We start from the raw sequence: 26,695 nt of genomic DNA on the forward strand, positions 1-26,695 counted from the left end.
AACCAGTTTTTCTGGCTGGGCTGGGGGGCAGATAGGAGAGGGGGTAGAGGGAAAAGGCAGGACACTGGGGACAGGAGAGTGGCTCATTCCCTTAGGAAAGAGAATGAATGCCTCAGGCACTGGTCACTGCAAAAGGGGTTTGCATCCTGGAATGAAACCTGCTCAGAGAACTTGAGTCATAAGCTTAAAGCCACACAGCTTAAATGAGGTAGAACAGCAAAGGTATCATGTGATTTAGATCATAATGCCGGTGCAGAGAGGAGCTCTTGGGGGGCAGCCTGCAGAATTTGGATGAACTCTGTGCCTTGGATGAGATCATCAATTTTGATTTTGATGGCTATGTAGACATGTCCCTGTTTTTTTTTTTTTCTTTAGTTGTAGATGGACACAATACCTTTACTTTTATTTATTTGTATATGGTGCTGAGGATCGAACTCAGTGCTTCACACGTGCTAGGTGAGCACTCTACCACTGAGCCACAACCTCAGCCTGACATGTTCCTGTTTTATGGAAATGTACACTGAAGTATTTAGTGATAAGAGGGTGTCATGTATGCAACTTGCTGTTGAATGGTACAAAATATAATTTGGTTGAGATTACACTGAATCTATAAATAAATAGGAGGTAAATGAACATTTTTTTTTTAAAGCCACCCTGCTAAGGGGCAGGTGGGAATGAAGAGGCGTGTAAAGATGGGTGCTTTTCCTACCACTGACGCTGCCTGCAAGCCCCCTCCAGAACCCCCTCGCAGGTTTGGCTGCACATTGGAAGTGTCTGGGGACTTTAAAAATGCAGATGCTGGGGCCCCATTCCAGAGATTTTACTCTGGTTGGTCCACAAGCAGCTTGGGCAAGTGCAGCCAGGGGCACGCCTCAGGCTGCCTCTAAGGCCCTGTGCACAACCAGGTTCTGGTGACCCTGACATTGCCCCCCCCCTTCCTCCCAGCATGGGCTAGGGCAGGCAGTGACTCGCCCGCTATCAATCCATGGTGTACCCACCTTGGCCAGGGCTGGAGGCTGATCCTGGGTGTTAGTGAAGAGGCTGGACTCCCCTTCTCCTTGTTCCCTTAATGCCGTGGCCCCTGGAAAGGTAGGGGTGTGTTGGGTGGTGGGGAGAGAGAAGGAGCTGTTGGAGTGGAGGCCTGCTGGGGCAGCCCTCTCTGTGTAAAGGGGACAGGGACTGACTTCTGGGGCTCAGTAAGGCCCCAACCCTGCCTGTCCTGCAGTGTGTGTGACCTTCTGAAATATTTGGAATAATTAGCAAGTGAAAGCAGCAAGTTAGACTGAGGAGTGCCAGGCTGGCCTACATCCCAACTCAGGACAGAGCAAGAAAGGGACCGGGAAGAAAGCAGTCCATGGAGGCTGGGCAGGATTGCTCAGGACAGTGCCCATTTTTTGCTCTGTGTGTGTGTGTGTGTGTGTGTGTGTGTGTGTGTGTGCGCGCGCGTGCCTGACATCTGCTCACGGGGGGGGGGTGGGGTGGGGTGGGGGGGGTGGGGGGGGGCGGAGGCCGGGGGCGGGGGCCGGGGATGGCTGCACAGCAGAGAGGCATGTATGTGGGGTTGGGTGGGGATTGGGTAGGGAGGTGGGTAACAGACAAAACTAGGGTAAGGGGACCACCGAATGGTGCCGGCTGTCACCTAGAGACAGATACCGTGCCTCAGTTTCCCCATCAGGACTCTAGTAACCTGGTCCCTCATAGAGTGGACCTGATGGTGTGACTGAGGGCAGAGGGTCAGAGCACCCTATGCTCATTCCCTAGTGGCCTTCTTCCTCCCCAAACTGGCACTGGGTCAGGTCAGGTCAACGCATGCCAGAGTGGGAAACTGGGGCCCTCAGACCTCACACTCCACCCCTCCAGGAGAGGACCTAGCCAGGGAGGTGCTGGACTGGACGCAGGCCCAGGCCGTGGCTGCTGACTCTTGACAGGCAGGCGGGCGAGCCCAGGCAGGCCCTTGTGGTGGGGTGTAGCGTGAGTCCCTGGGGCCGGGTGGGGAGGCAAACCTCCTCCCTTTGTCCCCTGCTCCCCTGGGGCTCTGTTCTCCCCATTGCGCAGATGGAGGCGCTGAGGCCCAGGCTGCAGGGGACTCCTGAGAGCCGCTTCTTGGTCCTTTCCTCCCAAGGGACTCTGAGGTCGTGGGGAGTTCCATGAGGGGTCCCTCTGCAGATCCCCATCTTTCTTCCAGTCACTCCCCACTCGGGCAGCCCCTCCCCACAAAACCACCTGGCCCTCGTCTTTCCCAAAGAAAGCTGTGTAGACATCCTTGTTCAGATTTTTAAAAAAATTTAGTTTAAAAAATTTTTATTGTAAATAACTTTCCATGAAAAAGGTTAAATTGCCCCATGCGGAGGGTGGATGCTGGATGTAGCCCTGGGTGGAGCAAGACCCCAACCCCAAGTGAGGGCAGGGGCATGGGGCTGCCCCCTTCCTGGTCCCAGTGGCCCCAGCAAGCTCAGTCCCTCCCAGTTAAGTCTTAGCTACAGCTACTCACTACATTAGTCTGTCTGTCCCCCCTGCAGCTTGGCTGCCGGGCCCTAACTCCCCAAACCTCAACTTCCTGCTGCTCTTAGCCTCAAGTCAGGCCCAAAGATTAGGGATTGACATCCTCCGTCCTACTCCTAAGGATGGGGTCAGGTGAAGACCCAGAGGCCTTAGAGAGCATCTCCTTGCCCTACCTTGTGCCCCCACCTCATTTCTGCCTCCTCTCGCTGGCCCCCTCCCCCAGTCCATCTCCTGCCACACTCCACCCCAGCCCCCACTGCCCTGGCCCCAGGGAGGCTCTGTGGAGAGAGGTCCCCAGGGGGTTAATTTGCTGTCACCTAATTAGCATTTGTTGTACCTGGGAACTTTCTCTAGATAGAGACCTGGGGAAGCAGGAGGGAGTCAGGAGAGGGGTAAAGTGGAAGAGCTCTGGGGAGGGCCCTATTCTGCTCCTCCCCAGCCTGGCCAGGCCCCTCCAGGCCCAGTTCCTGGGGTGGGGAGTCGAGGATCAATGAAACACTGTGTAGAGGGGGGCTGATGAGTGGAGGCGGCAATTCTGGTCCTGGGCCCCCAGTTCTCAGCCTCCTGGGCTTGAATCTGAGGACATCCTGGGCTGGTGGCAGATGGCCTCGTGCAGCCAGCCTAGGGAAACGTGGCCCAGCCCCTGCCTGGGCGTCGGGTGTTCACAGGCCGTGTTTGGGGGCAGTTCTGGGCCCTGACCTGGGCACTGTCCGGAGGTGGGGTGGGGCTTCGCCTCTTACAAGAAGGCACCCACGCTGGCCCAATCCTGCAGGTCAGCGGACAGGGTGGCATCCCCTGCCTCGAAGAGGGGCTCTGGGGGCAGGCAGCCACTGCCGCTCTCGTCCCAGGGGTGCTGCAGAAAGGATGTGGCCAGGAAGGTCTCGTCGAAGTCCAGGCTGTCGGTAGCCTGCTCCGCTGGAGGACCCCAGGTAGTAGGGCAGTCAATGTGGTGGCCATGGACGGTGAGGTCTACGTCCCCATGCAAGGTGGGGCTCAGTGGTGGGCTTAGCTCCAGGGCCTCCAGGGTGCTCAGCTCCCCGCCCAGAGCGCCAGCTTCGAAGATGGCCTCCCAGTCAAAGTTGCCTTTGAGAGGTTCCAGCTCTCCCTGCTCCTCCTGGGTCAGCAGCAGGGTGCTTGGGGGCCGCAGGACCTTGGCCACCCGCTTGGGCAGCGGCTGCTTGCGTTTATGCCCAAGCCTGCCCTCGCCTGCTCCCCAGCCCACCTCCCCCGTGGCCTCCTCAAACTCCCGCAGCAGCTGCTGGGCCTCGGTGTTCACGGTCAGCGGGCCAGCCCAGGGGGTGGTGCTGGGCTCCTGCGCAGCTTGGCGGGCAAAAGCCGGGTGGATGTGGACTGAGGGCAGCCGCCGCTTCTTGAAGGCCCCGCTCAGCAAGCGCTCAGCGTACTGGGGGTCGATGCGCCAGAAGCCCCCCTTGCCTGGCTCATCCTTCTCCCGAGGCACTTTGATGAAGCACTTGTTCAGCGACAGGTTGTGGCGGATGGAATTCTGGGCACAGGGAGAGAACAAGGGAAGGAACCACTGGGTCAATGGGGACAGTGGTGATGGAGTGGCGCCCAGTGCTCCTGCACACTCCCCCCATCTTCTCTGTGATGGGGGAAGGGAGGACAGACCTACTGCTCTGACCAGGCGGCTGCAGCTCTGGGACACCAGCCACAGGGCACTGGGAGCCTGGAGTGCTGTCGGGGGCTTTTGTTCTCTGTTGCTGGGATATCTGCCTGCTCAGTCATCCGAGCTCTGAGCTGCACGGTGGCTCTCAGTGCCACCCCCGTCGCCTGCCCTCCCTCCCTTACCCTGGTGCTTGCGGCCCCTGGCCAAAGCCCCTGGCTCCCCCAGGGCCTGGACTGCCCTATCCCTCTGCCTGGCCTGGCCAGTCCTCCCAGTGAAGTGAGTGAGTGGATCAAGGGAGGGGGCTGAGTGTACAAGGATGGTATGTGTGTGTGTGTTGGAGGGGGCGGATCTGGTGACTTTCCTTGTTTGTTGAGTAGGCTGCTGGCCTGGTCCTTCACCCCCCACAGCCGTCTCTTCCCATCCCAAGCTCAGTTGATTATTATCCAGCCAGGAGCATAGGGTTTGAGCTGGGGACTTGAGCTGCACAGGCCTAGGGTAGATCTTCTGTGAGGGCATGAGTGGCTGGGGACTGTGTTTCTGTGGCCTGGCCCTTTTGGGTGCCCCAGGGAAGGGTGGGCATCCTTAGGTTTCTGTCTCCAACTAGCCCTGGATCCTGACTGTTGAAGACTCTCGGAGCGATGTCTACTCAGCCTCAAACCCAAGGTTCTCCTGCCTTGTCCATTCTTGGCTGCCTAGTTTTGTCCTACCCATGCTGGAGTATGGGGGCCTAGACCCGTACAGCAGGCAGATGGGTGGATAGTGCCCCCAAGGTTGGGATGTTTACATGGTGGCCTGGGCCTCTTGGCTGCTCTGTGTCAGGTTCTGGAGACTTGGAACACAAGCCAGTGCAGCAGGCAGAGCCCCTGTGGAAACCACCTGGCTCAGGTAATTGTCTCCCCAGGGAGGCTGGGGAGAAGAGGGGGAGTAGAGGCAGGAAACTGGGGAGGGGTTAAAGTGGGGGCTGTGCAGAAGCTTTATGAAGGCTCAGACCCCCTCTGCTGAGGCAGCTGATCTTTACACCCCCAACCCTTCCCACTAGTATCCTCCCCAAACCAACTGCAAAAAGGCAGGATGCAGAGCCTGACTAGGAGGCCACCTCCTTTCCATTTCTGAGTCTAGCTCTGACAAACCATCCTTGGGCAGGACAGTGTCTAGGAATTCTAGGACTTGGGACAAGAATGTGCCCTCAGCCCATCACCCTCCCCAGGAGACTCTGCCCTGGTTTTGGGGCTGAGCCTGCAGGATGAAAAAATTCCTCCCCCTTTAACCTCAAAGGTCTTCATGCTAAAGCCATCTGCCCTCAGGATATTGTCCCTGTTCCCTCTCTGGAAGTCAAAGGCGGTGAGTTCCAAGAACTGGGCTCCTTCGAGGACCTCAGAGGCCACCCTCCCATGGAGGCCCTGGCTGCACGGTGCCTGCTTGGCCTTGCAGATCTGGGATGAGTCCAGTGAGGTGTGGGGAGGAGGGACTGGGGAGCGGGCAGATGCTGCCCGCGCCTCCCCTACCTGCCAGGTGGGATCAGCGTGGCGGAAATAGCAGAAGTTGTCCGTGATCCACTTGTAGATGGCCGACAGGGTGATCTTGGTGGCCTTGCTGGCCTGCATGGCCATACAGATGAGCGTGGCATAGGAGTAGGGAGGCTTCACGTGCGGGTTGGTGGCGTAATCCACGTCGTCGGGGGGCGGGGCCTGCAGCCCCGGGGGCGCGCTCCGCGACGTGCACGACGACGTGGGCTTGCCTGGCGTGTGCGGCTGCCCCAGGCAGGCGGGGTCAGCCGCCATCGGGGACCCCGGCGCCGTTGAGCCTGACACCTGGTGGTAGCCATGGGGGTCCGTACCCCCAGGGGGGAGAGAGGGAGCCTTGGCGTTGAGAATGGAGAATTCCTGCAGCCACTGCAGGCTGGTCAGGCTGTCATCCAGGGCGTCCGGCTCCTCCAGGCAGCCCTCCGGCCCGGCCTCCTCCACCGGCCCTGCTCCCGAGAGGCGCAGCCAGCTCTCCGCCATATCTGCTGGGACTCTCCGAGGGGGCGGTCAACATCCACCGGCTGAGCTGAGTGACTTGCCGCGCTCTCTGCTCTCTGGCTCCCGCGGCTCCGGTTACACAGCTTCCTGAACGTGAACTTCCATCCCGCGACCGGGAGTCTCTCCTCCCAAAACGAACGCGGTGCCTGCGGGACCACAGCGGGAGCTGAGCACTCTTCCCCCGTGGCGGAGGGGAGAGGGTGTGTGCCAGGGGGAGGCGGCCGGGAAGCTCCCGTCGTGCCCTGGCTCCGACCCCCACGGCTCTGCCTGGCTCTCCGTGTTTCTCCTCGGGGTTTTACTGGCCACGCGAGGAAAGAGGGTAGGGCAGCCGAGAGAAGAGCGAAGATGGTAGGGTCCCCCTCCCCTCTAAACAAATGGAAACGGGGTCGAAAAGTCTTGGGAGGGCAGTACGACAGGGTGGGGACAGGGCTGGTCCTTGAAAAGAGATATGAGGATGAGGGGTCACGGGAAGGGGACAAAGTTAAGGGGGGGGGGCGGAAAGCGAGTTCTCCGAAACTCCTCAGATGTCAGTCTCTGAGCCCACTCCCTCCGGGTACTGATGGGGGGACCCGACTGGTACCGATGCCCGCCCTTCCGTGGCCCACAGCTTTCCTATCCCTTACCTGGCTCAGAGCGCAGCCCGGGCCAGAGGAAGATTCTGGAAGAAGTTCCTCCCACCCCCCCGCGGCTCTCTGCCCCAGCTCGAGGGCCCCAACAGAGCTTCTCGTCGCCCCCCTCCCGCCCGACGGCGCTTCTCTGAGCGCCAGCGGCCCCGGGACCGGCATTAAGTAGCCGCTCCAAAGGCTTCTCCTGCTGCCATGGCGACGCCCCGCCCCTATAAACAGCTTCCGCCACTCCCATTGGCCAACACATCACCAAGGAGACCGCGGGCCCTGGCTACTCTCTCTGGCGGCAACTCTCTCGGAACTCCTTTGCCGCGCTCTCCCGCGCCACCCAGCCCCCTACCCGCCACCGCGTCCGAGATCGGCGCATTCCCGCCCGAGGGCCCCGCGCTGGGAACAGAATGGCGCGCGGCTCCTGCCCGAGGCCCCGGGAACCGCCTTCGTCCCCGTACCCGTCGAGTCTGGGCTGCTACGAGGCGTTGATGGCCCTGGGACCGAGCCTGGGGTTCCAGGGGCCAAGGCAGGGAGCAGGCTCAGGCTCGGGAACCGTATCCTTGGGGTTTTCTTTCCTCCCCTCTGGGCCGCGAGTGGCACTTTCTCAGGTTTCTGCGGCCTTTCCCTCGCTCTCGACCCTGAGTGTCCTCTCCGGTGCCCGCAGCAGGTCTGACTCTCTGATGCCACCTGCCGCTCATATTCTCAAAACTGCCACACCGCTCGCAGACACCAAGGCGGTAGGGTAATCCATTGTCTCCGGGTAAGCAGCTTCCTCCGTCTCCGATCCTCAGCAAGGCTCCCGAAAGCCCCCACATTCCAGAGGCACCTGCAAAGGTGCCCTCCCTCCCTGATAGCCGCAGAAAGCCAGTGGGTAAAAGTCACCAACTTGCCAAATTCTCCTAGTGGGGTCATTTGCCCACTTATTTTCACCATTTAAGTGATAGGAACCAAGACTAGGAGACACTGGGGATTAGCACTCCCTCTTCCCTCCCCCTGACCTCCCTCCTGTCACCAGCTTTCCTGCTCTTTAATTATTGAGGAGCTGCAGTGTTGGGAGTTCTCCGGTTTAAAGCAGCTCTACCTAGGAGTACAGAGACGGGGGCTGAAGGCTTGGTGCCCAGAAGGCCACGCAGAAAGCTAGACAGTGGGCTCCCACCCAGCAGCATGCCTCCCCTGCCCCTCTCTACTTCCAGATCCTCTCCAATAAACATTAAAGAGTACCTGAGGAACTCAGACCCACCACTGGCAAATGAGACTACTTGGTAGACAACAGCTCTCCTCCCCTTGTAAACAGTTTTATTCATGTTTAAAATCATGCAGCAATCCATAAATATTGCATTCTTGATGTCCCCACTGAAGTGTGCCCACAAGTGTACTCCAGAGTGAGGGGGGTACACAGATGGCACCAACAGCATCACACACACACACACACACACACACACACACACCAGGTGTGCAGGCCCTAAAGCAAAGTGAACAACTGGAATGCCTACAGGTGGTGAGACAGCGTAGTGTTTGGGTCGGTGCCCAGGAGTTGCCCCAGTGGGGGGTATAAACTGGTGGGATGGAATTGAGTAGACGGCAAAAAAGCTCTGTGAGGAAACCAGGATCACCAAAGCACCGCAGAGCATGGGAGAATGCAGACCTAAATCAGTGTGTGCCTTCAGGAAGAAGCCAGGCCCTATTCCACTCTCTGGGCAAATGCTGATAAGGTGACTCCGGATGATGATTAGGGGAGGAGGGTGGCAGCTACCTGTCCCTCATCAGGCCAACTGAGGCCTACTCCTTTAGTTGGGCTGTTTCTGCTTGCCAAAATATGAGAACAAAGTTGGGGGTGGGGAGGAAACAGGAACTGAGCAACAAAGAGTAAAGGGCACTCTAGCCTGTGGTTCTCTGTGTGGAACCAGGTCTTCCTGGGAGAGGACCCAGTGCTTGCTGTGAGGGACAGACACTCTGGGAAGGGCTGCCAAAGGGCTTCCATTGGCCACTGTTTACCTGAATCTCCTGCATCTCAGTTATTTGCCTAATCCTTCCAGGTCACTCCACATTGCAACTTCTGCTGGCAAGAGGAGGGGGCTTTGTGTCCCCTGCCTCCCAAGGGAAGCACCCTGTTGCCTAGTCATACTTCAAGGAAATCTGAAAGTGGGCTTATTGCTCAACATAAATTGGCTTAAATTTTAAGTATGGAAGGGGCCACACTCTCTGCAGCCAGACAGAAGATGCAAAGGACCCATTGGGAACTGGGATTTCTTTTTTTCTTTTGGGAAAGCTCTTTTAGGATAACAACTGCAAATCCTAAAAGACAACCCATGCCAGTGGGCCCAGCCTAAGGCTCTCCCACATCTCATCCTCACAAATATTTGTGTTTCCCAAACAATCCCACATCCCACTAAACAATCCCCTTTTCCAAAAACCAGTGGACAAGGCATCTAGGCATTTGTTCAAGAATCACTGAGATGAGAAAGGTGTATCACTCAACGGCTTCTGGGCCAGCCTCACTGGCAGGTTTTGTTTATGTGCTGATTAGAATAGTATCTCTAAATTGCCAATAAGCTTGTGGAGGCTGTACCTCCCCTTCATCTATCATGCTCAGAAATCTAGACAGCAGAGGAAAACACACAGGATGGGGAGGGTCCTGGACGTAAAGGCCCCAACACTGGCTCCCAGGCCACTGCCTGGTCTTAGCTCAAAGCTCTCCACCATTTCCTTTGGTGATCCTGGGCACCAGTTTGAGAACCACTGGTCCATATCTCAGCCTATTTTTTCAACTATTAAAAAAGGGGTGGAGATGGGGGCAAGAGGCGTAAGATTCCCCAGTCACACGGCTATAGTGAAGATGAAATAAGGTAAAGACAGTTCCAGCACAGAGGTGGTCCAGAGACACACTTCTTGAAATGTCACCTCTGGTGGAGTCCTAGGCCTTTCCTGCTGCACCTGATCAGAAGGCCTCTTGAAGGGTGATCATCATAACGAGGCTCTCAGATTCAGGGCCCCTTCTGAAGCAGACAGGCACATGAGGTGCAGGAGACAACTCTGCTACCAGAAGGAAGACCTGGTTTTTTAACCAGCCTCTGGATGCCACCATCTTCCTTGTCCTTGAGAAAGGAGCTCCTAATGCTTTGTGATGAAAACCACATACAGTGCAAGATGGCCTCCCCTGACCACCATTGGTTATGAGGTGCCAGAGACTAGAAACTACCAGATGGGTGTTGGTAACAAAGCTTGATCTACCCCTGAAAGGAGAAAGAGATGCAGAACCACTAGCCCCAGGCTCTCGGCTCCACCTGCTGATCAGGTATAGCAGATGCAGTCCAGTCTCTACAAAGGGTCTCATGAGTTGGAGCTGCAGTTCTGCAGTTCATTGAGTGGCATCAGCTCACTGAGTAAGAAGGGCTTCCTGTCCCTTGTGAGAGGAAGGATCATGGTTACAGGAGACAAGTAGTAGAAGGAGGAGTGGCCTGAACTCCACATCCAGCTTTCATGTGAGTATAAAAATCCACACTGACGTGCAAGCCTGGGAGGCCAGTGGTGCAGTGAGGACAGATGGAATGCAAGGACAGGGGTGCCCAGGTACCAGGCAGGTGCTCTCAGACAGCCAAAGGACCCCAAACGCAGGCTCTGTTCTCGGGGTCCTCCAGGCTGCCAGATGATAAGCGCCGGTGCTGGATGTTCAGACGGCTGACAATGTTGTCATCTGACTGCCAGGTATCTAGAGAAGAAACATCAAAGGTTACAGGAGCCCATCCAGCCTTGGCCGGGTCCATTTGGCATATCCAGTCGGGGAGCCTGGGAGTTTGATATGGAAGCTAGCAGCATGTGTGTGACCCGAAACTCCACAGAGTGTGCAAGTCTCAGAACACATGAGAAAGAACAGGGAGAAGCAGACGCTGACAATGTGGAAGAGCTGTTCCCGCCCTGGCAGGCCAGGTACAGTCACTACCATGGTGGCCCACAGACAGAGGGACATGACAGATGTTCCTTGTTTGTGAACTTACCCTAGGATCCACTTCGGTATGTTAATTATTTGGTTCTGGAGTTTGTCTATGTGTTGTGAGATAAGGGAAAAGAAACTGGGCCTAGCTATTTCCTAGGGCAGGCAGAAGTGGGGGGCAGTGAAGAGAGCACTTGTTCCAGCCCAAAAGTGCTTGCTGTGGGAGCGAGTGGGGAGCTGGAAGGGGCTGGCTACCTGCAGGGTGCAAGGGACAGAAGGCACAGTGAGGCTCTGGCCACCCTCCCCCACCTCTGCTTTTCATTTCTTCCTGTACCAGAGCAGCAGCTGGTGCCATCAGCCCAGGAGACACTAGCTAGAGAGCTGCCCCTGCATCCTGGCTGAAACCCATTCCTGGCACCTCTGTGCACACATGCTAGTTGTGTACTACTTTAGTCACAAGTACCTGGGCTTCACGCTTACGATGTACTAACTGGGTGGTCCTGAGCAGGCTATTTTACTTCCAGCCTTGGCTTTTTTTTTTTTTAATATATATATATTTTTTAGTTGTAGATGAACACAATACCTTTGTTTATTTTTATGTGGTGCTGAGGATGGAACCCAGTGCCCCACACGTGCCAGGCGAGAGCACTCTGTGACTGAGCCCCAGCCCCAGGCCCCAGCCTTGGCTTTTTCATCTGCCATGTGGGAGGTAATGCTGCCCTCAAGTTTGCTGTGGGGACTGGGCAATATGTGACTGGCAATATGTGCTTGGAACCAGCCCCCAGGCTTTGTTCAGATCACCCTCCTATCTCCCCTGCAAATAGACTCTGTCTGTTCATCCCTTCAGGGCAGCTAGAGCCACCTTCACCCTTGGGATGAAGCCCTGCCCCTGGTGTTCAGTAAGGCCCTTTGTCCCATGGACCCCCTGGCCTCCCTCACAAGGCATCTCCCAGCTGGATGAGGCCCTGCGGCTCCCCAGCGAACTGAACCCCACTTCCCTCCTCACACTGCGGGAAATTACAGGCCCCCTTGCTTCTCCTCAGACATGAGCACCCCTGGTGCTGGCCACGGCATATCACCGTTGCACTCCAGAGCCCAGCACGGTACCTAGCCCATCAGAGGGCTCCTCGAGGGGTCAAGGCCAGCCAACTCCAGATGATGTCGGAGCCACTGACACACGGCTGGGGTCAGCCTAGAGTTTGGCCAGCTCAAGATATGAAACCCGTTAGTGGCAGAAACACTAGGATGAAGCAGGTATCAAGTGCTCATTTCCCAACGTGCCCTGGTGTGGTAGTCCATCCTGAGGACAACCGCAGCGAGTGGGCGTGAGCCCAGGGAGGGAGCGGAGTGAAGAGGAAGGGCTGAGCCTTTCCATGGGATCCAGCACCCATGAAGGTGCTTCTTCCCTCTAAGGCGGGCAGGAGGAAGAGCAGGCAATACTGCCCATTCAGTTAGAAACCCCAAATAAAATGATTTGTTTGTTCATTTATATAATTTGGTAGATCTCATACCTATTCCTCAATGTTTATTGGGGCAGGACTCCGGAACTGCGGCTGTTCAGTAGGAAAGACCAAAAGCAAATGGTAAACAAGAGAGAAGACACACATGCACGCACAAATAAAAACAGCAGCAGCCACACTACTACCACCGGCCACAGCTGCTGGCATAGCAGGAGACTGGGCCAGGAGGCTGCCAGAAGGCTGTCAGGGCTGAACTCACAGGAGTCTGTACAAGCTCTACCTTCTAGTAGCTTTAACCAGGGCTTCAAATCAGGTCTTTGAGGAACAGACTTGAGACTCAGACGAAGTCTCTGTGAACAGGGGAGATGTGGCTGGAGAAAGAGGTGCCTTTCTCCTGGAAAGCCCCACTGCTGCCCCTCCCCAGTTCAGTTGGGGCAACCTGGCCACAGAGCAGACCCAATGCTAAGGAAGACACCCCTTCCAGGGAGCCTCTGTGGCCAGCTGGATGGGGCCCACCCTCCAGCCAGCAAATGGAGCTTGGATACTTGACATCCCTCTGGAGGGCAAAGGTGCTTTCCATTCACCTCCTACCTAGGGAACCAGAACTGGAGGAATGTAGAGGCCTCTAGAGGCAGGTATGGGGAGCACTTGAGGGAGATCTGGCATCCCCTGTCGGGCCTCTACCAAGTCCTAATTACATTTTTTTCTTTTAAAAGATGGACACAATACCTTTATTTTTATGTGGTGCTGAGGATTGAACCCAATGCCTCAAATGTGCTAGGCGAGCGCTCTACCACTGAGCCCCAGCCCCCTAATTACATTTAAGGGTTGTGATAGTTCAATTGTCTTTGCAGCTTCTCTCCAAGGCAAAGAGAAACTTAATTTAGATTTTCCCTTAGTGTCTACAATGTGCGAACTTTCCTAGTAGCATCTTAGTCTTGAGAGAGGAGTGAATTGAATTCATGTCTTGATAAGATTTCATTGGACATGCCCACTCCAATACAATGCAATAATTTTAAAATTATATTTGTATTTCCATTTAAAACACCCAAGTTGTCTTTGCCCTCTTCCTTGAGAGCTTGTCTGGAGGTTCTAGAAGGGAAGTGCAGTCACTCATATACCCTTTTCTGCAGAAAGCTCCTCCTTTATTGGAGAAGTCATTCTCTTCGGCTGAGCACACAGTTTTGGGAGGGATGCACATGAAGCGGTGAGGCAGGAAGAGGACACCCACCTAGCAGGTCAGACGAGCTGAATGGGCCCTGCAGTCCGTGGGGTAACAGATGTCACAGGCAGATTGCCCTCGTATCCCTCTTTGCCTTTTCCTATCACATAGACTACTGAGAGCCTTTTCCCAGAACTGTCACCTGCCCCCATCACTCTCCTGCCACCTAGGGAATCTCCACTCAGTTCCTTGGCGCCACGTCAACTTCTCACGGCTATGCAGTTCTACTTTTACCACCTGTCAGCTCAGACTCCCACCTCGGAGGACTTTTCAGAAGCAATCTCAGGACATTGCCTTCCCTGGTGGGTGTGGAGAACCAGAAACCCTCTCTGAGTCTTGGGGTCCTAGAAGACCTGGAAGCTTCTTAGGGGAAGAGAAGCTGGACTTCCCAGGTGCCCACTAACCAAGCATGAGAAAAATGGTGAGGAGAGGGGTCTTTTGCAGAGCAGTGTGAGCATGGCACAGGGTGAGCACGGGTGCTCCCTGGGCTCCGCTCCCCACTGGACTTCCCTGGAGAGGCAGCATGCACTTGAAGAGGGAAGCAGACTCAGGCAGGGACCAGGGCATGGGAAGCAGTCTTGATGGGGAACATTGCCCGCAGGAACAGTGAGGAGCGGAGCCAGCCTGGGGGTGTCTGGTGGTAGGGTGGGAGTTTGAATGTAGAGCGGAATGTGCAGAAGCTCATTTAGACCATGGGGCCCAACAAAGTGAATTCTCCTGACTTTGATCCAACTGATACTTCCAGAGAATTTCCCAGCTCTTTGCTATAGGTGTGATGCTAACAGCAGAACCAGAGAAACATTTTGCAGAGAGAACATGCACCTTCCCCTCCCCACCTGATGCTTTGGACCTGTGCTAAGGACATGATGGATATTTACAGTACTTATTTATATCTGAGTCCCTCTCCCAACAGCTGCCATAGGTGTTTGATTTCATGTCTGGCCAAACTGTGAACCCGGTTTAATCTTAAAACTGCTGGCTCTAGAAGTGACCATGAGGAACCCTAGGGCTGCTTCCTTCTGCCCTGGTCTTGCTGCCCTCCCACAATCCCGGAAGGCGATAAACATTGATGAACAGGTTGGTCAGAGGGAGTTAGGAAGAAGGAGCACAAAGAATAGGCTCAGTTTCTACCAGCACTATTGGTTCAAACAATTCATAGCAGCTCCCTCTGCCAAGAAACAGGGGTGTGTATGGGAGCCTTGGAGGGGTGCTGGCTGGCAGAGAGCTGCCAGAGACAGAGCTAGGCAGAGGTACCATCCTCACCCGGCTATGGACCGAGGATGCCAGTGAAAAACAAATCCTTCCCACAAATCTTCACCAATGAAGCATGCCCATTTATGTGGAACAGAAATGCATTCTCACAAATATTTTTTTCTTGGAAAATCTTACTGTATTGAATACAGGTCCTCCCTGGTTAGGAAAAGAAACCTTGTCTACAACCCTAAGCGAGAGCCCTCAATGTGCGCACGCCAGCAAGCTTGGTGTTGGGCTGAGCAGAGGCAGAGAGGACAGTGCTGGCACAGAATGAACATGAACTTTCACAGTCAGGTAACGTAAATGAGTTAAAAAAATAAACAAACCAGACGGACAGATCTACATTTGGCAAAAAGACATGAAACACAAACGGACAGACAGAAGCAAGGTCAGGAGTGGGAGGGTAGGGAGTGAGTGAGCCCTGGTCCCAAGCAGCTCCAGTCCAGGCCTAACTGGGCAGGAGGCGGGCCATGTGGGTCAATGCTCCTCCTCATGCTCAGGCTGGAAGGGGGTTTGCCCTAGGCCTGTGCAGGAGAAGCAGGAGAAGCAGGAGAACGGATACTGCCTCTTGGGTCCTCACTATGAATTAAGAGACCCGGCAGTATCCTGAGACAAACTAAATAGAGAATGATCAAAGTGCCCTTTGGAAGGCTGGAGAAAGTATCTCCGAGAATTCTGGCTTCCCCCACCACAAGCTAGTGTGGGGCCAGCACCTGCTGGGGCCGCGTCTGGCACAGGCTGATGGAGAGTGGCAACCACAGGAGGCCGTGCGGCTGCAACACCTCCAGCCACTTCGCTGAGCGAGTAAAGCACTGGACCCAGGCATGGTGGTTCTGAAGCTGAAGCAGGTCTTCCTTCAGGGACGCTGGAGAAGACTGTAAATAGCACAGTGTGAAGGGCCTCTCTGCAGTGAGACCAGGAGGGGCCATCAAACCTGGCCACTTAGGCAGGACTTGGCTTTTAGAGGAGTGTTCTTGGAGCCCTTGAATGAGCACATGGAGGTCAGTGCTCAAAGTGTGATTAACAAGGTTGCTTTATACAGAATTATCCTAGACTCCATTTAGTATCCTGGAAAGAAATAGGGGAATACTCACTAATATTGTCTAATTTTTTTTTTTTTTTTTTTTTTTTATAGAGCTAGGGATTGAACCCAGGGCCTCACACTTGCTAGACAAGTGCTCCACCATTGAGCTGTATCCCTAGCACTTCCTGATCAAACTTAAAGTTAGGGCTCCAGGGAGCAGTTACCCCCGACTCCTGGCCCCTCCTTTGGAATCCAAATCATATGTGAGATGCAGCTGGTAACCTACAGCTCAGTGGATCAGAGAGCCATTTGTTGGCCTATAAATTGCTGACTGTCAAATTCCCTTTGGATCCTAACTCAGACGTGTCCTCTGAGGAGCTATGACTTCACTTTTAAAGAGCTCCGGCTCTCTTTCTGGGACCTTCATGGAGAGTAGTTGGCTGCCTAAACTTCCTGCTGATGAAAACAAGAAAGGCCACCTGACATGGCATCTGCAAGATCACGATGCAGGTTCATGGTTAGGTCAAATTGTAAGAAGAGGACTTTTTGCTCCTTTCTTCCTATCCCAGTATTCTCAGAGCAGGAGTCACTCTTTGCAAAAAAACTCAAGGGCTCTTCAGAGGCCTTCTCACTTCCTCTCAGAACCTTAGCACACCCCAAGCCTTGGCAGGAACTGCAGGGCAGGAGTCGGGTGTACCAAGGGTGGGAGCAGGGGTAAGAGCAGAGGGATGTCTCCCACCAAGTTCATGTTCAGCAGACTGCCACTCACCGGGTAAGCAGACCTCAGAGCACAGCTTATTGTCCAGTGCTTTCACGCTTGCGATGTCAAAGTCATTGTTATTGTCACACTCCATACCTAGAAATGCGCATGTCCTCTGGCCTGTAAGGGAGTTAATGCAGTTAGAGAGGGGCTGGCTGTGTTTTTCTCTGCTTTGCTGTCCTTAAAATAAAAATCTTAAGGATGGAGACAAAAAATAAAACCATATGTTAAAAAAAAGACATTAATTAAGTGGGTAAAGAGCAGACAAAAAAAGGAATCAAATCGTGTGGGCATGTCTGGGTTCTCGCACCATCCTGATTTGTTCCCCTCATTGGCCCCTTTCTAGCTCTGCTCCCTAAGAATTCAGATCACTGCAGAGGGCTGTGGGACACAGGCTCTGCAGAGACCACCATGGAGGGCAGCTGTGCCCAGGCCAAGCTGCTGACACTGTGGCTGGCAGAAGCTGGAGAAAGCCAGGGACAGTACTCTGCTCATGCCTGTGGCTATCTTGGGTCCAAGCGGGTGTGTTTATGACCACAAGGCTCTGCAAAATGATAAACACATAAAACAACAACTAAAGGGCTTAGCATCCATAATTTTGCATTTCAAATCAGAATGACCACATTCACAAAATTATGATTCATTCTCTTACAGGACTAAAGTTTTTGAGTATGTTTTCAGTGACTGCCTAGAAACCTACAGACATGTAAGAGGAGACGGGAAAGTTCTAGAAGAGATTTTTGTGAACTACCTTTTTTTTCCCTTGGTGAAGAGAAGAAAACATAAACCCACTGTGTGGGGTTCAGAGTATCAGGTGGAAAAAAACCTGGCCACCCTGTATATTCTTTGAAAGAACCATCACCCAGGGCGACTCTAGAGCCTGAGGCCCTAAAATCACCCACACAGCAGGTGAAGCTGCAAACCCTAGGCTGGAGTGCAGGAGGGGAGGGTGCCAGTCTCTCAAAGGGCCTCTCCTTAGGCTCTTGCGAGGTGGGACCTGTCCAGTCTGCAGCACACCCCTGACACACTGAAGCAATGGCCAGCACTAAAGCAGAAGCAACGAGGATGGCAGGTGTGGTACAACTGCTTCCAGGCCATGGCACACGTGTGCTCGGGAGGTGCCCCAGAGCAGAGAGGACGGCAGCTTGGCTCCTATGACAAGTTTTGTGACTTTTCCAGCACCCCCTCTTCTTCCTTGCCTTCACTCCTTTACTTCTAGCCTTGCTGGAAACAAACTCTTCCAAATGAAGACAAAATTGAAGCCTGGGTTACAGTGACGCCATCACCATGGCAGCCTGGGAAGCTCTCACCTTGGCTGAGCTGCTGAAGAAACTGGCCTTTCCTCGGCCACACACGTCACGTCACGTGTCTGCTGCCTCCTGAGGGCTCCCTCACAGTAACACCAGCTACTTTCTCCACTAAAGTGAAGCCAGGCAGGTGGCCAAACAGGCCTGCCTCCCAAGAAGGAGATGCTGCTTCTGCTGCTACTTGAGGGCTGCTAGGGCAGCTCCCGGGCTCAGCTGGAGAGCTGAGGGGGCAGGTAAGGGGGTGGCCAAGAAGCCACAGGGCCCATCGACTGCATGTGCAGAACCGGGTGTATCTTCTGCAGCATCCTCATCCTGACTCCAAGCAAGAGCTAGGAAGGTCACTGAGATCAATGATACCCTGCTTGCCTTGATATTACCCTCAGGAAGACAAATGTTTTCCTAACAGCCACAGAGCTGAGCACTGCTGCCAAGTTCCCCTTCCTTTATCCCTTAGGGAACACCCAGGAAAGAAACAGCATGTGGACGCATAGGACCAACCAGGTCTTTTACCATCTTCTTGCATTGGAGATCCATCCTCTTCCTCTATGACGTCATTTCCCTAAGACAGAAGGAAGTCCTCATAAGTCTACGAAGCAGTCAGAGGAATATAGCAATTGGCTAAAGTCAGAATTAGGCATCCGTATCTAACTCCCGGCCATGTCCACAGTGCACATTTCCCACCCTCATTTAACGTGCTGAAGAGGCCTGGGGAGCTAGATCAGCCTGTGGAATGTGCACTCAGGTATATACTCAGGATGGTCCATTAGGAATACCCTTGTAAACAGCTTAGCTGGCACCCTTTAAGGTGAAAATAAAAGTTAAATAAAAAAGCAAATCATGGAGGAATCAAAACTTTCAGACACCTCTTAGACTCCCATATCCCATCCTGAAGCCCTTTGAAAGAATCTGGCTCTAGAACCGTGAAGCCTGGGACCTGCTGAAGTCAGGGCATGCCCCAGATGCACTTCAATCCTGTTTGTCCCAGGATGGGCTCTTGGAGGGGGAACTGGGAGTGGGGCGGGTGGAAACCTCTCCACTTGGGCTGACATGTGCCTGTGTCAGATGCAGCCCAGCCTCTATGCAAACGCTCACACATTTCCAAGGCCCAGGGTCTAGCATGGAAAGGTCCCTCTTGAGCTCACTCCACATATCACACTGGTGCACCCTGCCAACTGACCAGAGTGTGTGCTGCTCTTACCTATACCCACATTCTACTTCTTTTCCTTTTGTGGTACTGGAGATTGAACCCAGGGTGCTCTACTACTGAGTCACGTCCCCCACCCTTTTTAGTTTTTACTTTTCAGATGGGGTCTTGCTAACTTTCCCAGGCTGACCTCAAACTTTTGATCCCCTGCCTCAGTCTTCTGAGCACCTGTAAAGGCACTGCACTGCTACCAATATTCCACTCTGACTGACTGAGGTGTGCCACCCGGGAAGGCTCCTTCAGTGCCCCGTCTCCCACCCCCATCCCCAGCCAACAGCAGCAGTTCTGGCTGAGAGGAGAGGTGCCACTGTCTGCCCTCTGGATTACCTCTGCATCCTGCTCTCCTGCTGGGAGGCCAGCAAAATTGCTATCTGGAGACTCTGCTGCCATCCCCTGCAAAAGAGCAACAAAGCCCAAGGGCACAGTATGGGTCTTCATGACAGCAAAACCAAGCCCAAGCCCTCCTTAGCACAAAGATGGCGGCAGACAGGAGTCTGGCCCAAGGGAATGCCATCCTGCCCTCAGTGCTGGGGGCTTGGCAGCTGGTTCCGGCACAGCCAGAGTAGTCTACTAAGCTACTTTGGACAGACGTGCAGACAGCATCAAGGCAATTCAAGTGCACCCCCCTTTTAAGTGCCCTCCCCTTACCTCTCCTTCTTCTGAGGGGACCCTGCTGGCAGCCCGGGGGGAAGGAAGGGCTTCTCCCTCCTCTTCAGTGCCAGGAGCGATGTAGGAGCCAGACATGGAGGAGACTGTGTCGGTGCTGATCTGGGAGGACGCCATGGACATGACTGACTGGGCCAGGCTGCTACTGGCAGGGTCTTTGGAAACAGGAGTTGGAGGAGGGAGATGGAAGTCAGATTTACTAAGAAGCAGAACTCCCTCTCTGTGCTCAGGCACGGGGAACACAGGGCTCCTTTGCCTTCCCCTGAAAGGTTCTCTCTCTCTCTCTCTCTCTCTCTCTCTCTCCATCATACTGGGGACTGAACCCAGACCCAGAGGCACTCAACTACTGAACTACATCCCCAGCCCTTTTTATTTTGAAACAGGGTCTTGGCTAAGTTGCTTAGGGCACCACTAAATTGCTGAGGCTGACCGTGAACTTGAAGCCTCCTGCCCCAGCCTCCAGAAGGAGTCACTGGGATTACAGCTATGTGCCACAAAGCCCAGCTGCTCTTTTTAGAGCATCCTCATGGACCAGGATTTACTTTTTCCCATCACAGTGTTGAAGGAAACCTGTGATGAGAAGACCCTCCCATAGCTCACGGTAAGAACAAGAGCCCTTCTCTAGCTCAGGCCTCCACAAGCTGCTCCTATCCCCAAAGAAGTGCTGGGACAGCTGTGCACTAAGTGGGGGACACACGCAGCTGCTCCCTTATGTACCTTCGGGGGAGGAAATGGTGGAAGAGAGTGGCGTCCCTGTGCAGGATGACTGGTCAACAGCCCCCGAAGACGACAGAGTGAGATTCTCACTTTCTGGAGTGACAGCACATTCCTGGGAATGGGGGACATAACAGTCATGGAGCAAGCACAAGTCAGGTACGTTGGAAGAAGGGGTCAAAAGCAGAAAGGGGACACTGGGAAGGACAAGGTCGATGCATCACTGGGGCTTCTCTTCTGTCAACACTCCTCCTCAGTCAGGTCCTGGAGTGACTGTCTCCCAGGGGAGGTACAACTTCCGTCAGCACCTTCTGCCTGAGGCCCAGCATCTGCTGGGGCCACACAAAGACTGCAGCTCCAGTGACACAGGTCACCCAGCAGCTGTGACATGGGGACACCGTCGGTTTCCCCAGGATCATGAAGAGCTTTCTTTCAGGTGGAAAAGAACACAAAGCCGGTAGGGGCCTCACTGCCAGAAAGACATCTCATAAATGTCCCGTAAGTTCCCTAAGTTCCGCCAATTAATCTGAAGCTGACGTCGCCTCTGCTCTCCATCAGTCGTGGGCACACAGCCTCTCCTTCCCTCTGCCTGTTCCCCATGCTCCATTTCCTCTTCTCCAGGTGGCCTTCTTTCATCTGGGCTCAGGCCTGGGCTACTGAGCTGCTTCCTGGCTCTGCGACTCCTGGCTGATCCATGAACTCTCACTGTATTCCTGGCTCTTCCAAGCCTCCACGAGAATATTTTTCTTCCCTTTCTCTCATGTCTAAAAAAGTTCAAGATTCAACTCAAATGACCTCTCTACTGTTGCTTCTGATCTCCTCCATTTATCAAACTTGTGGAGATCTCCACATTGACATTTTACGGTCCCTGTTTTGGGTGCTCTTCATTTCTACAGCAAAGGTACATCTCAGCAGCAAATGCTTCCTGGGCAGTGACAATGTGCCAGATATCATGCTGGTATTCGATACCTGTGCTGCCTCACCTGGATCTGCGCTCCTCCACACAAGGGCACCTTATTGTTACTGCCCAGTACCCTCGACAGAGTTGGCTAATAAACTGTGAAGTGAACTCTTAGCAGGGACTTTGGGACTCACAGGGTAGAAAGTTCCAGTCTTCTGCCACTTCTGGTCAATCTTCCAGTGCTTTGAGAGCCTAGGACCCTCTTCTGAGGCCTCTGGGCATCTTGATCTCCCCTGCTTTTGTCCCTGCTCCTGGACCACTGTTTAAAGGGAAACCTCATTTCCAGCGTCCACACCCTGTTCCTCATCCAGCATTCTGGTCTCCATCACCACCGGCACATGTACGTCTCTTACTTAGCCATCTGTGCCCATCCCTACCCCAACTCTGAAAGGACACAGTGTCATGAGGACAGGGGCTTTTGGGGCTTCCCCACTGCTGCTATATCTTCAGCACACACTGGGGAGTACACAGGCTTGACACGTTGTGAATTCGTGAATCTCAGGGAACCTTTGCAGCTGCCGATTCCTTCGAGGGTGGTGACGGTATCTGATGAATAATGAAGGCAGGGACCAGAGGAGCCAGGGACTATAGGCAGGAGGACAGGGATTGGTGGCCATAACCCAGGGAAAGAAATTACCTCTCCAGGGTGCTGGGCTGATGGTCTCTGAGACATCTGAGTCTCTGACTCGCTGCAAGAGCGCTCATCGTCTTCTTCATGCAGCACGGAAGAATTCTGAGAAATGGACCTGTAAAAGTGCAGAAGACAAGCGGCGGACTCTAATACCCACTCAGAGACCAGGGAGCTGCCTACACTCCTCCTACCAGACTCCTCAGGAAGAGGACCACCAGGAGCACCTTGCTGCTCTGCCATCTGGAGCAATGAGGGGTGGAGGAGCCCCTGGGGGAGATAGAAACCTCTTCTGTCTTTGGCTTCCTCAGGGACTTGCTGTTTGAGTTTGAGGAAGACCACTGAAGTCGGCAGGATCTCAATTCTTTCATTTGTAAAAACACCTTCCTTACTCAGCTGCAGAGACTTGTTGTGACTGTACCCCACTGAGCTCAAATGCTTAAGTGACACTGTCAGGAGGTTCCTTCAGTCTTCAGACTGACCCATGCTCCCCTGGAGCCTCAGAGACCCTGTCCAATGTACATCCTCTTCCCTGACCCCAGGCCCTCCCTGCCAAAAAGACCACATGACAAGTGTGTCTAATGGGAATTGTCCCAAGGACTCACACACGTTTTATTTCCGTCTCTTAGGGATGACGTAACTTCCCCCAAAGTCTCGCCTCAGGTCTTCCATGACTCTGGCAACTCTGGGAAGAGCAGGAGGGCTGACCATGCCCTGGAGCCCATGAAACGACCAGCGCGAGGAGGGAGTGGGTAGACGCATCTCATAGAGGACCAGGGCAACACTGGGGATCTACTCACTTGGAGAGACTCCTTTTGAGCTTGAGTCCTTGGCCGCTGCAATCAGATAAGCGGTCCAGTGGGGAGAGTGTCCTGACGGGGGGCAGGTGGCCATCACTACCATAAGAAGGCAGCATTCCTGAGAGATGGCCATCTCCAAGTACGTGAAGTGGGGGGACTGCTGGGGATGGGGTGAGGGGCCCATTGAGGGCCTCCAGAAGAGACACCACTTCGTAACCTGGTGGAATATTCTCTGAGGACTAGGAGAATGAGAGACAGGAGGAAAACGGAATTAATGACTTTTTGATTTATGGAATTATTGTGTTTCCTAATTGATGCTAAAAAAAATCTTCTTTACATATGGTTTGGTGGGTCTGGTAAGAAAAATTCTTATGCCTGTTTACATAGAAAAAACAGAAAGTCAAAGAACCACAGGCTCCTAGCCTGCTCAGGGGTGAATTTTTTCTTAGTAATGTCTATTTTTTTCAGGGACAGAAATAAGTACTCAGTAGAGGAAATTTGGAACATATATCAAAGCAAGAAAAAAAATCACTACTAATCAATTACCCAATCAATTACCCAAGGTAACTTTTGTTAGCATTCTAGTATATATTCTCCCATTTACATAGTTACGATCAATCTGTAAGTGACAATTTTATATTCTGCTTATTTACAGAACATAAATATTTCTCTGTGGTTTTGAAACTTCTTCGGCTACATTCCCTTGTTTCTCCTGTGAGTGCTGGGTATTTAAATATGCTTAAGGCATCCTAGAGAAAACAAGGTTCTAATGAACATTCTTGTATATGAATCTTTTTCAGGGCTGGGGATGTGACTCAGTGACAGGGCATTTGCCTGGCATGTACAAGACCCTGGGTTTGATCTCCAGCATTATAAAACAAAACAAAACAAAACATCTTTTTCAGATTATTTTCTTGGTATGAAACCCTTAGACCTTAGATTACTAAGTATAAATGTTTTTAAAGCTTTTAATATATATAGATGCTTTGTTTTGTTTTCTTCTAATTATACTCCTATAGACAGTACAAAAACCTATTTTATTGATTCTTTGCCAGCACATAGAGTATCTTTTATTTATTTATTTTTTAGTTTTAGGTGGACATGATGTCTTTTTTTAAAAAACTTGTTTTAATTAGTTACACATAACAGTACAATGATCTTGACATATCATACATTTGGGTCAGATGGGATATAATTTCTCATTTTTCTGAGTGTACAGGTTGCAGAATCACATTGGTCATGCAGTCACGTATATACCCACAGCAATAATAAAGTCTATTTTATTCTGCTGTCCTTCCATTCCCCCCTTCCCCTCCCCTCCCCTCCCATCACTTCTATCTAATCTAATGTGACCCACTTCTTTTTTTTTCCCCCCTCACATAGTCATATCTGTATTCTGTATAAGGATGAGGGTCTCCTTCCACCTTCCATGCAATTCCCCTTCTCCCTCCCTTTCCCTCCCACCCCTCTTCCCTATCTAGAGGTAATCTTCTCATGGTCTTCCTCCCTACCCCATTTTGAGTCACCTCCCCCCCTTATATCAGAGAAGACATTCGGCATTTGTTTTTTTGGGATTGGCTAACTTCACTTAGCATAATCTGTCCTAATGCCATCCATTTCCCTGCAAATGCCATGATCTTGTTATTTTTTAGTGCTGAGTAATATTCCATTGTGTATAAATGCCACATTTTTTAATCCATTCATTTATTGAAGGGCATCTGGGTTGGCTCCACAGTCTAGCTATTATGAATTGTGCTGCTATAAACATTGATGTGGCTGTGGACACATTATCTTTATTTTACATTTATGTGGTGCTGAGGATTAAACCCAGTGCCTTGTGCATGCTAGGCGATCACTCTACCAATGAGCCACAACCCTAGCCCCATATAGAGTATCTTTAAAAAGGAAAGTTTTGGGGGCTGGGGATGTGGCTCAAGCGGTAGCGTGCTCGCCTGGCATGCGTGCGGCCCAGGTTCGATCCTCAGCACCACACACAAACAAAGATGTTGTGTCCGCCGAAAACTAAAAAAAATAAATATTAAAATTTAAAAAAATAAAAAGGAAAGTTTTGGAGTTCTAAAGGTGATAAATGGTATACTATTTTAACTTACATAGTATTGTTTTTTTTTTTTTTAAGAGAGAGTGAGAGAGGGGAGAGAGACAGAGAGAGAATTTTTTTTTTTTTTTTTTAAAGAGAGAGTGAGAGAGGAGAGAGAGAGAGAATTTTTTTTTTTTTAATATTTATTTTTCAGTTCTCGGCGGACACAACATCTCCGTTGGTATGTGGTGCCGAGGATCGAACCCGGGCCGCACGCATGCCAGGCGAGCGCGCTACCACTTGAGCCACATCCCCAGGCCCGAGAGAGAATTTTTTAATATTTATTTTTTAGTTCTTGGCGGACACAACATCTTTGTTGGTATGTGGTGCTGAGGATCGAACCCTGGCCGCACGCATGCCAGGCGAGTGCTCTACCGCTTGAGCCACATCCCCAGCCCCCATAGTATTGATTTTAAATGTGGCTCAATTTTTTTCTTGTGAGGCTAGGGGTCACACTCAGAGCCTCATACATGCAAGACAAGTGTTCATCCCCTGAGCTATATCCCAGTCCTTCATATTTTTAATTTTTTGTGGTACTGGGGATTTAATCCAGATGCTTTACCACCAAGCTATATTCCCAGTACTTTTTAGTTTTTATTTTGAGGTAGGGTCTCACAAAATTGCCTAAGCTGGCCTAGAACTTACAATCCTCCTGCCTCAGCCTCCAGAGCTGCTGGGATCACAGGTGTATGACACCACACCTAGTTTGAACTTTTAAAAGGTTATTGTTAACCAGCTTTTAAAAGGTTATTGTTAACCAGCTTTATTACCTCTCTTAAGAATTTTTTGTTTAGCTGGGCATGGTGGCACATACCTTTAATCCCAGTGACTCAAGAGGCTAAGTAAGGCAGGAGGATTGCAAGTTCAGGACAGCCTCAGCAACTTAGCCTCTATGCTTGACTAGGTTTTTTTTTTTTCTTTAAATAATTTGTTCTTTGAGGGTTGGGGATGTGGCTCAAGCGGTATCGCGCTGGCCTGGCATGCGTGCGGCCCGGGATCGATCCTCAGCACCACATACAAAGATGTTGTGTCTGCCAAACACTAAATAAATAAATATTAAAATTCTCTCTCTCTCTCTTTAAAAAAAAAATTGTTCTTTGATTTTAATTCTGGTCAATTTTTACAAACTTAAGTTTTAAATGTTTTATGTGGACAAAGCTATGGATTCTTTTTTTGTAGTTTTCTACTGCTTGCAAACTCAGAGTCCTCTCCATCTCAAGTCAACTAAATAATCATCTACAATTCGTTCTATGTTTTTAATGTTTTGTTCAGTTTGCTTTTAACATAGTTAATATAGTTAACTAATTGCTCCATCTTGAATTTGTTATTTGGTAAGAATTAAAGCAGTAAACTGATTTTTTTTCTCCCTAAGTAGCTAACTAATTATCCCAGTACCATTCACTGAATAATGAATCTCTCCTATTACTGGGTTAATCTAAAGAGAGTCCTATCTGCTGTTCATAATTGCAAAACTTGGAAGTTTACCCTAATGCTATCAACTACATATGACACTGAGGTCAATTACTTTGTCTACTTGGCTCCTAAATCACTGAAGCCATAAAATGGGATAAAGAAAAAGTTACTTCTTCAAGGATTCAAATAAGATAGTAAGTTGCATTCAAATTCAGAACAATCACCCCCTTGTTTCTGCTCAGGGGAGTTCCAGAGTGGACCCCCCTAGAGCACTCTGCAAGCAGATGGCACTAGGAATGTAAATAAAACTGGACACCAAGTTCCCAAGGAGGAAAGGGAGATTTTAGTGACCGGTATTCAACTTTCTGTCACCTTAACGTTGGTTGGTTAGTTTAGCTGACACGACCTCAGCCAGCCCACTAAATTCTCTGGCATCCCCAGGCTTAACGCCTTGCTACAATGCCATGTAGAGGAGGGTGAAATGTT

The 26,695-nt window shown here is 52.0% G+C and overlaps 2 protein-coding genes across 6 annotated transcripts in view; both read right to left on the reverse strand.

Moving 5' to 3' along the window:
• Positions 1 to 2,750: 2,750 nt before the first annotated feature.
• Positions 2,751 to 7,325, reverse strand: Foxj1 (forkhead box J1). 2 transcript variants are annotated; one of them, XM_026404842.2, is made up of 3 exons: positions 7,226 to 7,325; positions 5,635 to 6,296; positions 2,751 to 4,006 (listed from the first exon to the last, which is right to left on the reverse strand). In XM_026404842.2, the coding sequence occupies exons 2-3, from the start codon at positions 6,130 to 6,132 to the stop codon at positions 3,239 to 3,241; spliced, it is 1,266 nt and encodes a 421-aa protein (XP_026260627.2). In that variant the 5' UTR covers positions 6,133 to 6,296; positions 7,226 to 7,325; the 3' UTR covers positions 2,751 to 3,238. The 2 variants fall into 2 exon arrangements, with proteins under 2 accessions (XP_026260627.2, XP_026260628.2); XM_026404843.2 differs by lacking the exon at positions 7,226 to 7,325 and adding an exon at positions 6,774 to 6,845.
• A 716-nt stretch (positions 7,326 to 8,041) lies between these two features.
• Positions 8,042 to 26,695, reverse strand: part of Rnf157 (ring finger protein 157) — a 69,078-nt gene continuing 50,424 nt past the window's right edge. The window contains exons 12-20 of one of the 4 annotated variants that reach the window (XM_077801339.1): positions 22,699 to 22,937; positions 21,908 to 22,016; positions 20,313 to 20,424; positions 19,578 to 19,750; positions 19,257 to 19,322; positions 18,236 to 18,284; positions 16,428 to 16,538; positions 12,210 to 12,251; positions 10,391 to 10,476 (exon numbers count right to left, since the gene is read on the reverse strand). In XM_077801339.1, coding sequence (XP_077657465.1) covers positions 12,217 to 12,251; positions 16,428 to 16,538; positions 18,236 to 18,284; positions 19,257 to 19,322; positions 19,578 to 19,750; positions 20,313 to 20,424; positions 21,908 to 22,016; positions 22,699 to 22,937 — 894 coding nt within the window. In that variant the 3' untranslated portion in view covers positions 10,391 to 10,476; positions 12,210 to 12,216. Of the gene's footprint in view, positions 10,477 to 12,209; positions 12,252 to 16,427; positions 16,539 to 18,223; positions 18,285 to 19,256; positions 19,323 to 19,577; positions 19,751 to 20,312; positions 20,425 to 21,907; positions 22,017 to 22,698; positions 22,938 to 26,695 lie in introns of all 4 variants that reach the window. The other 3 variants (XM_026404744.2, XM_026404741.2, XM_026404742.2) reach the window with 3 other exon arrangements.

Source organism: Urocitellus parryii, chromosome 7, assembly GCF_045843805.1.
Source record: "Urocitellus parryii isolate mUroPar1 chromosome 7, mUroPar1.hap1, whole genome shotgun sequence".
In the NCBI taxonomy this organism is placed as follows: Eukaryota; Metazoa; Chordata; class Mammalia; order Rodentia; family Sciuridae; genus Urocitellus; species Urocitellus parryii.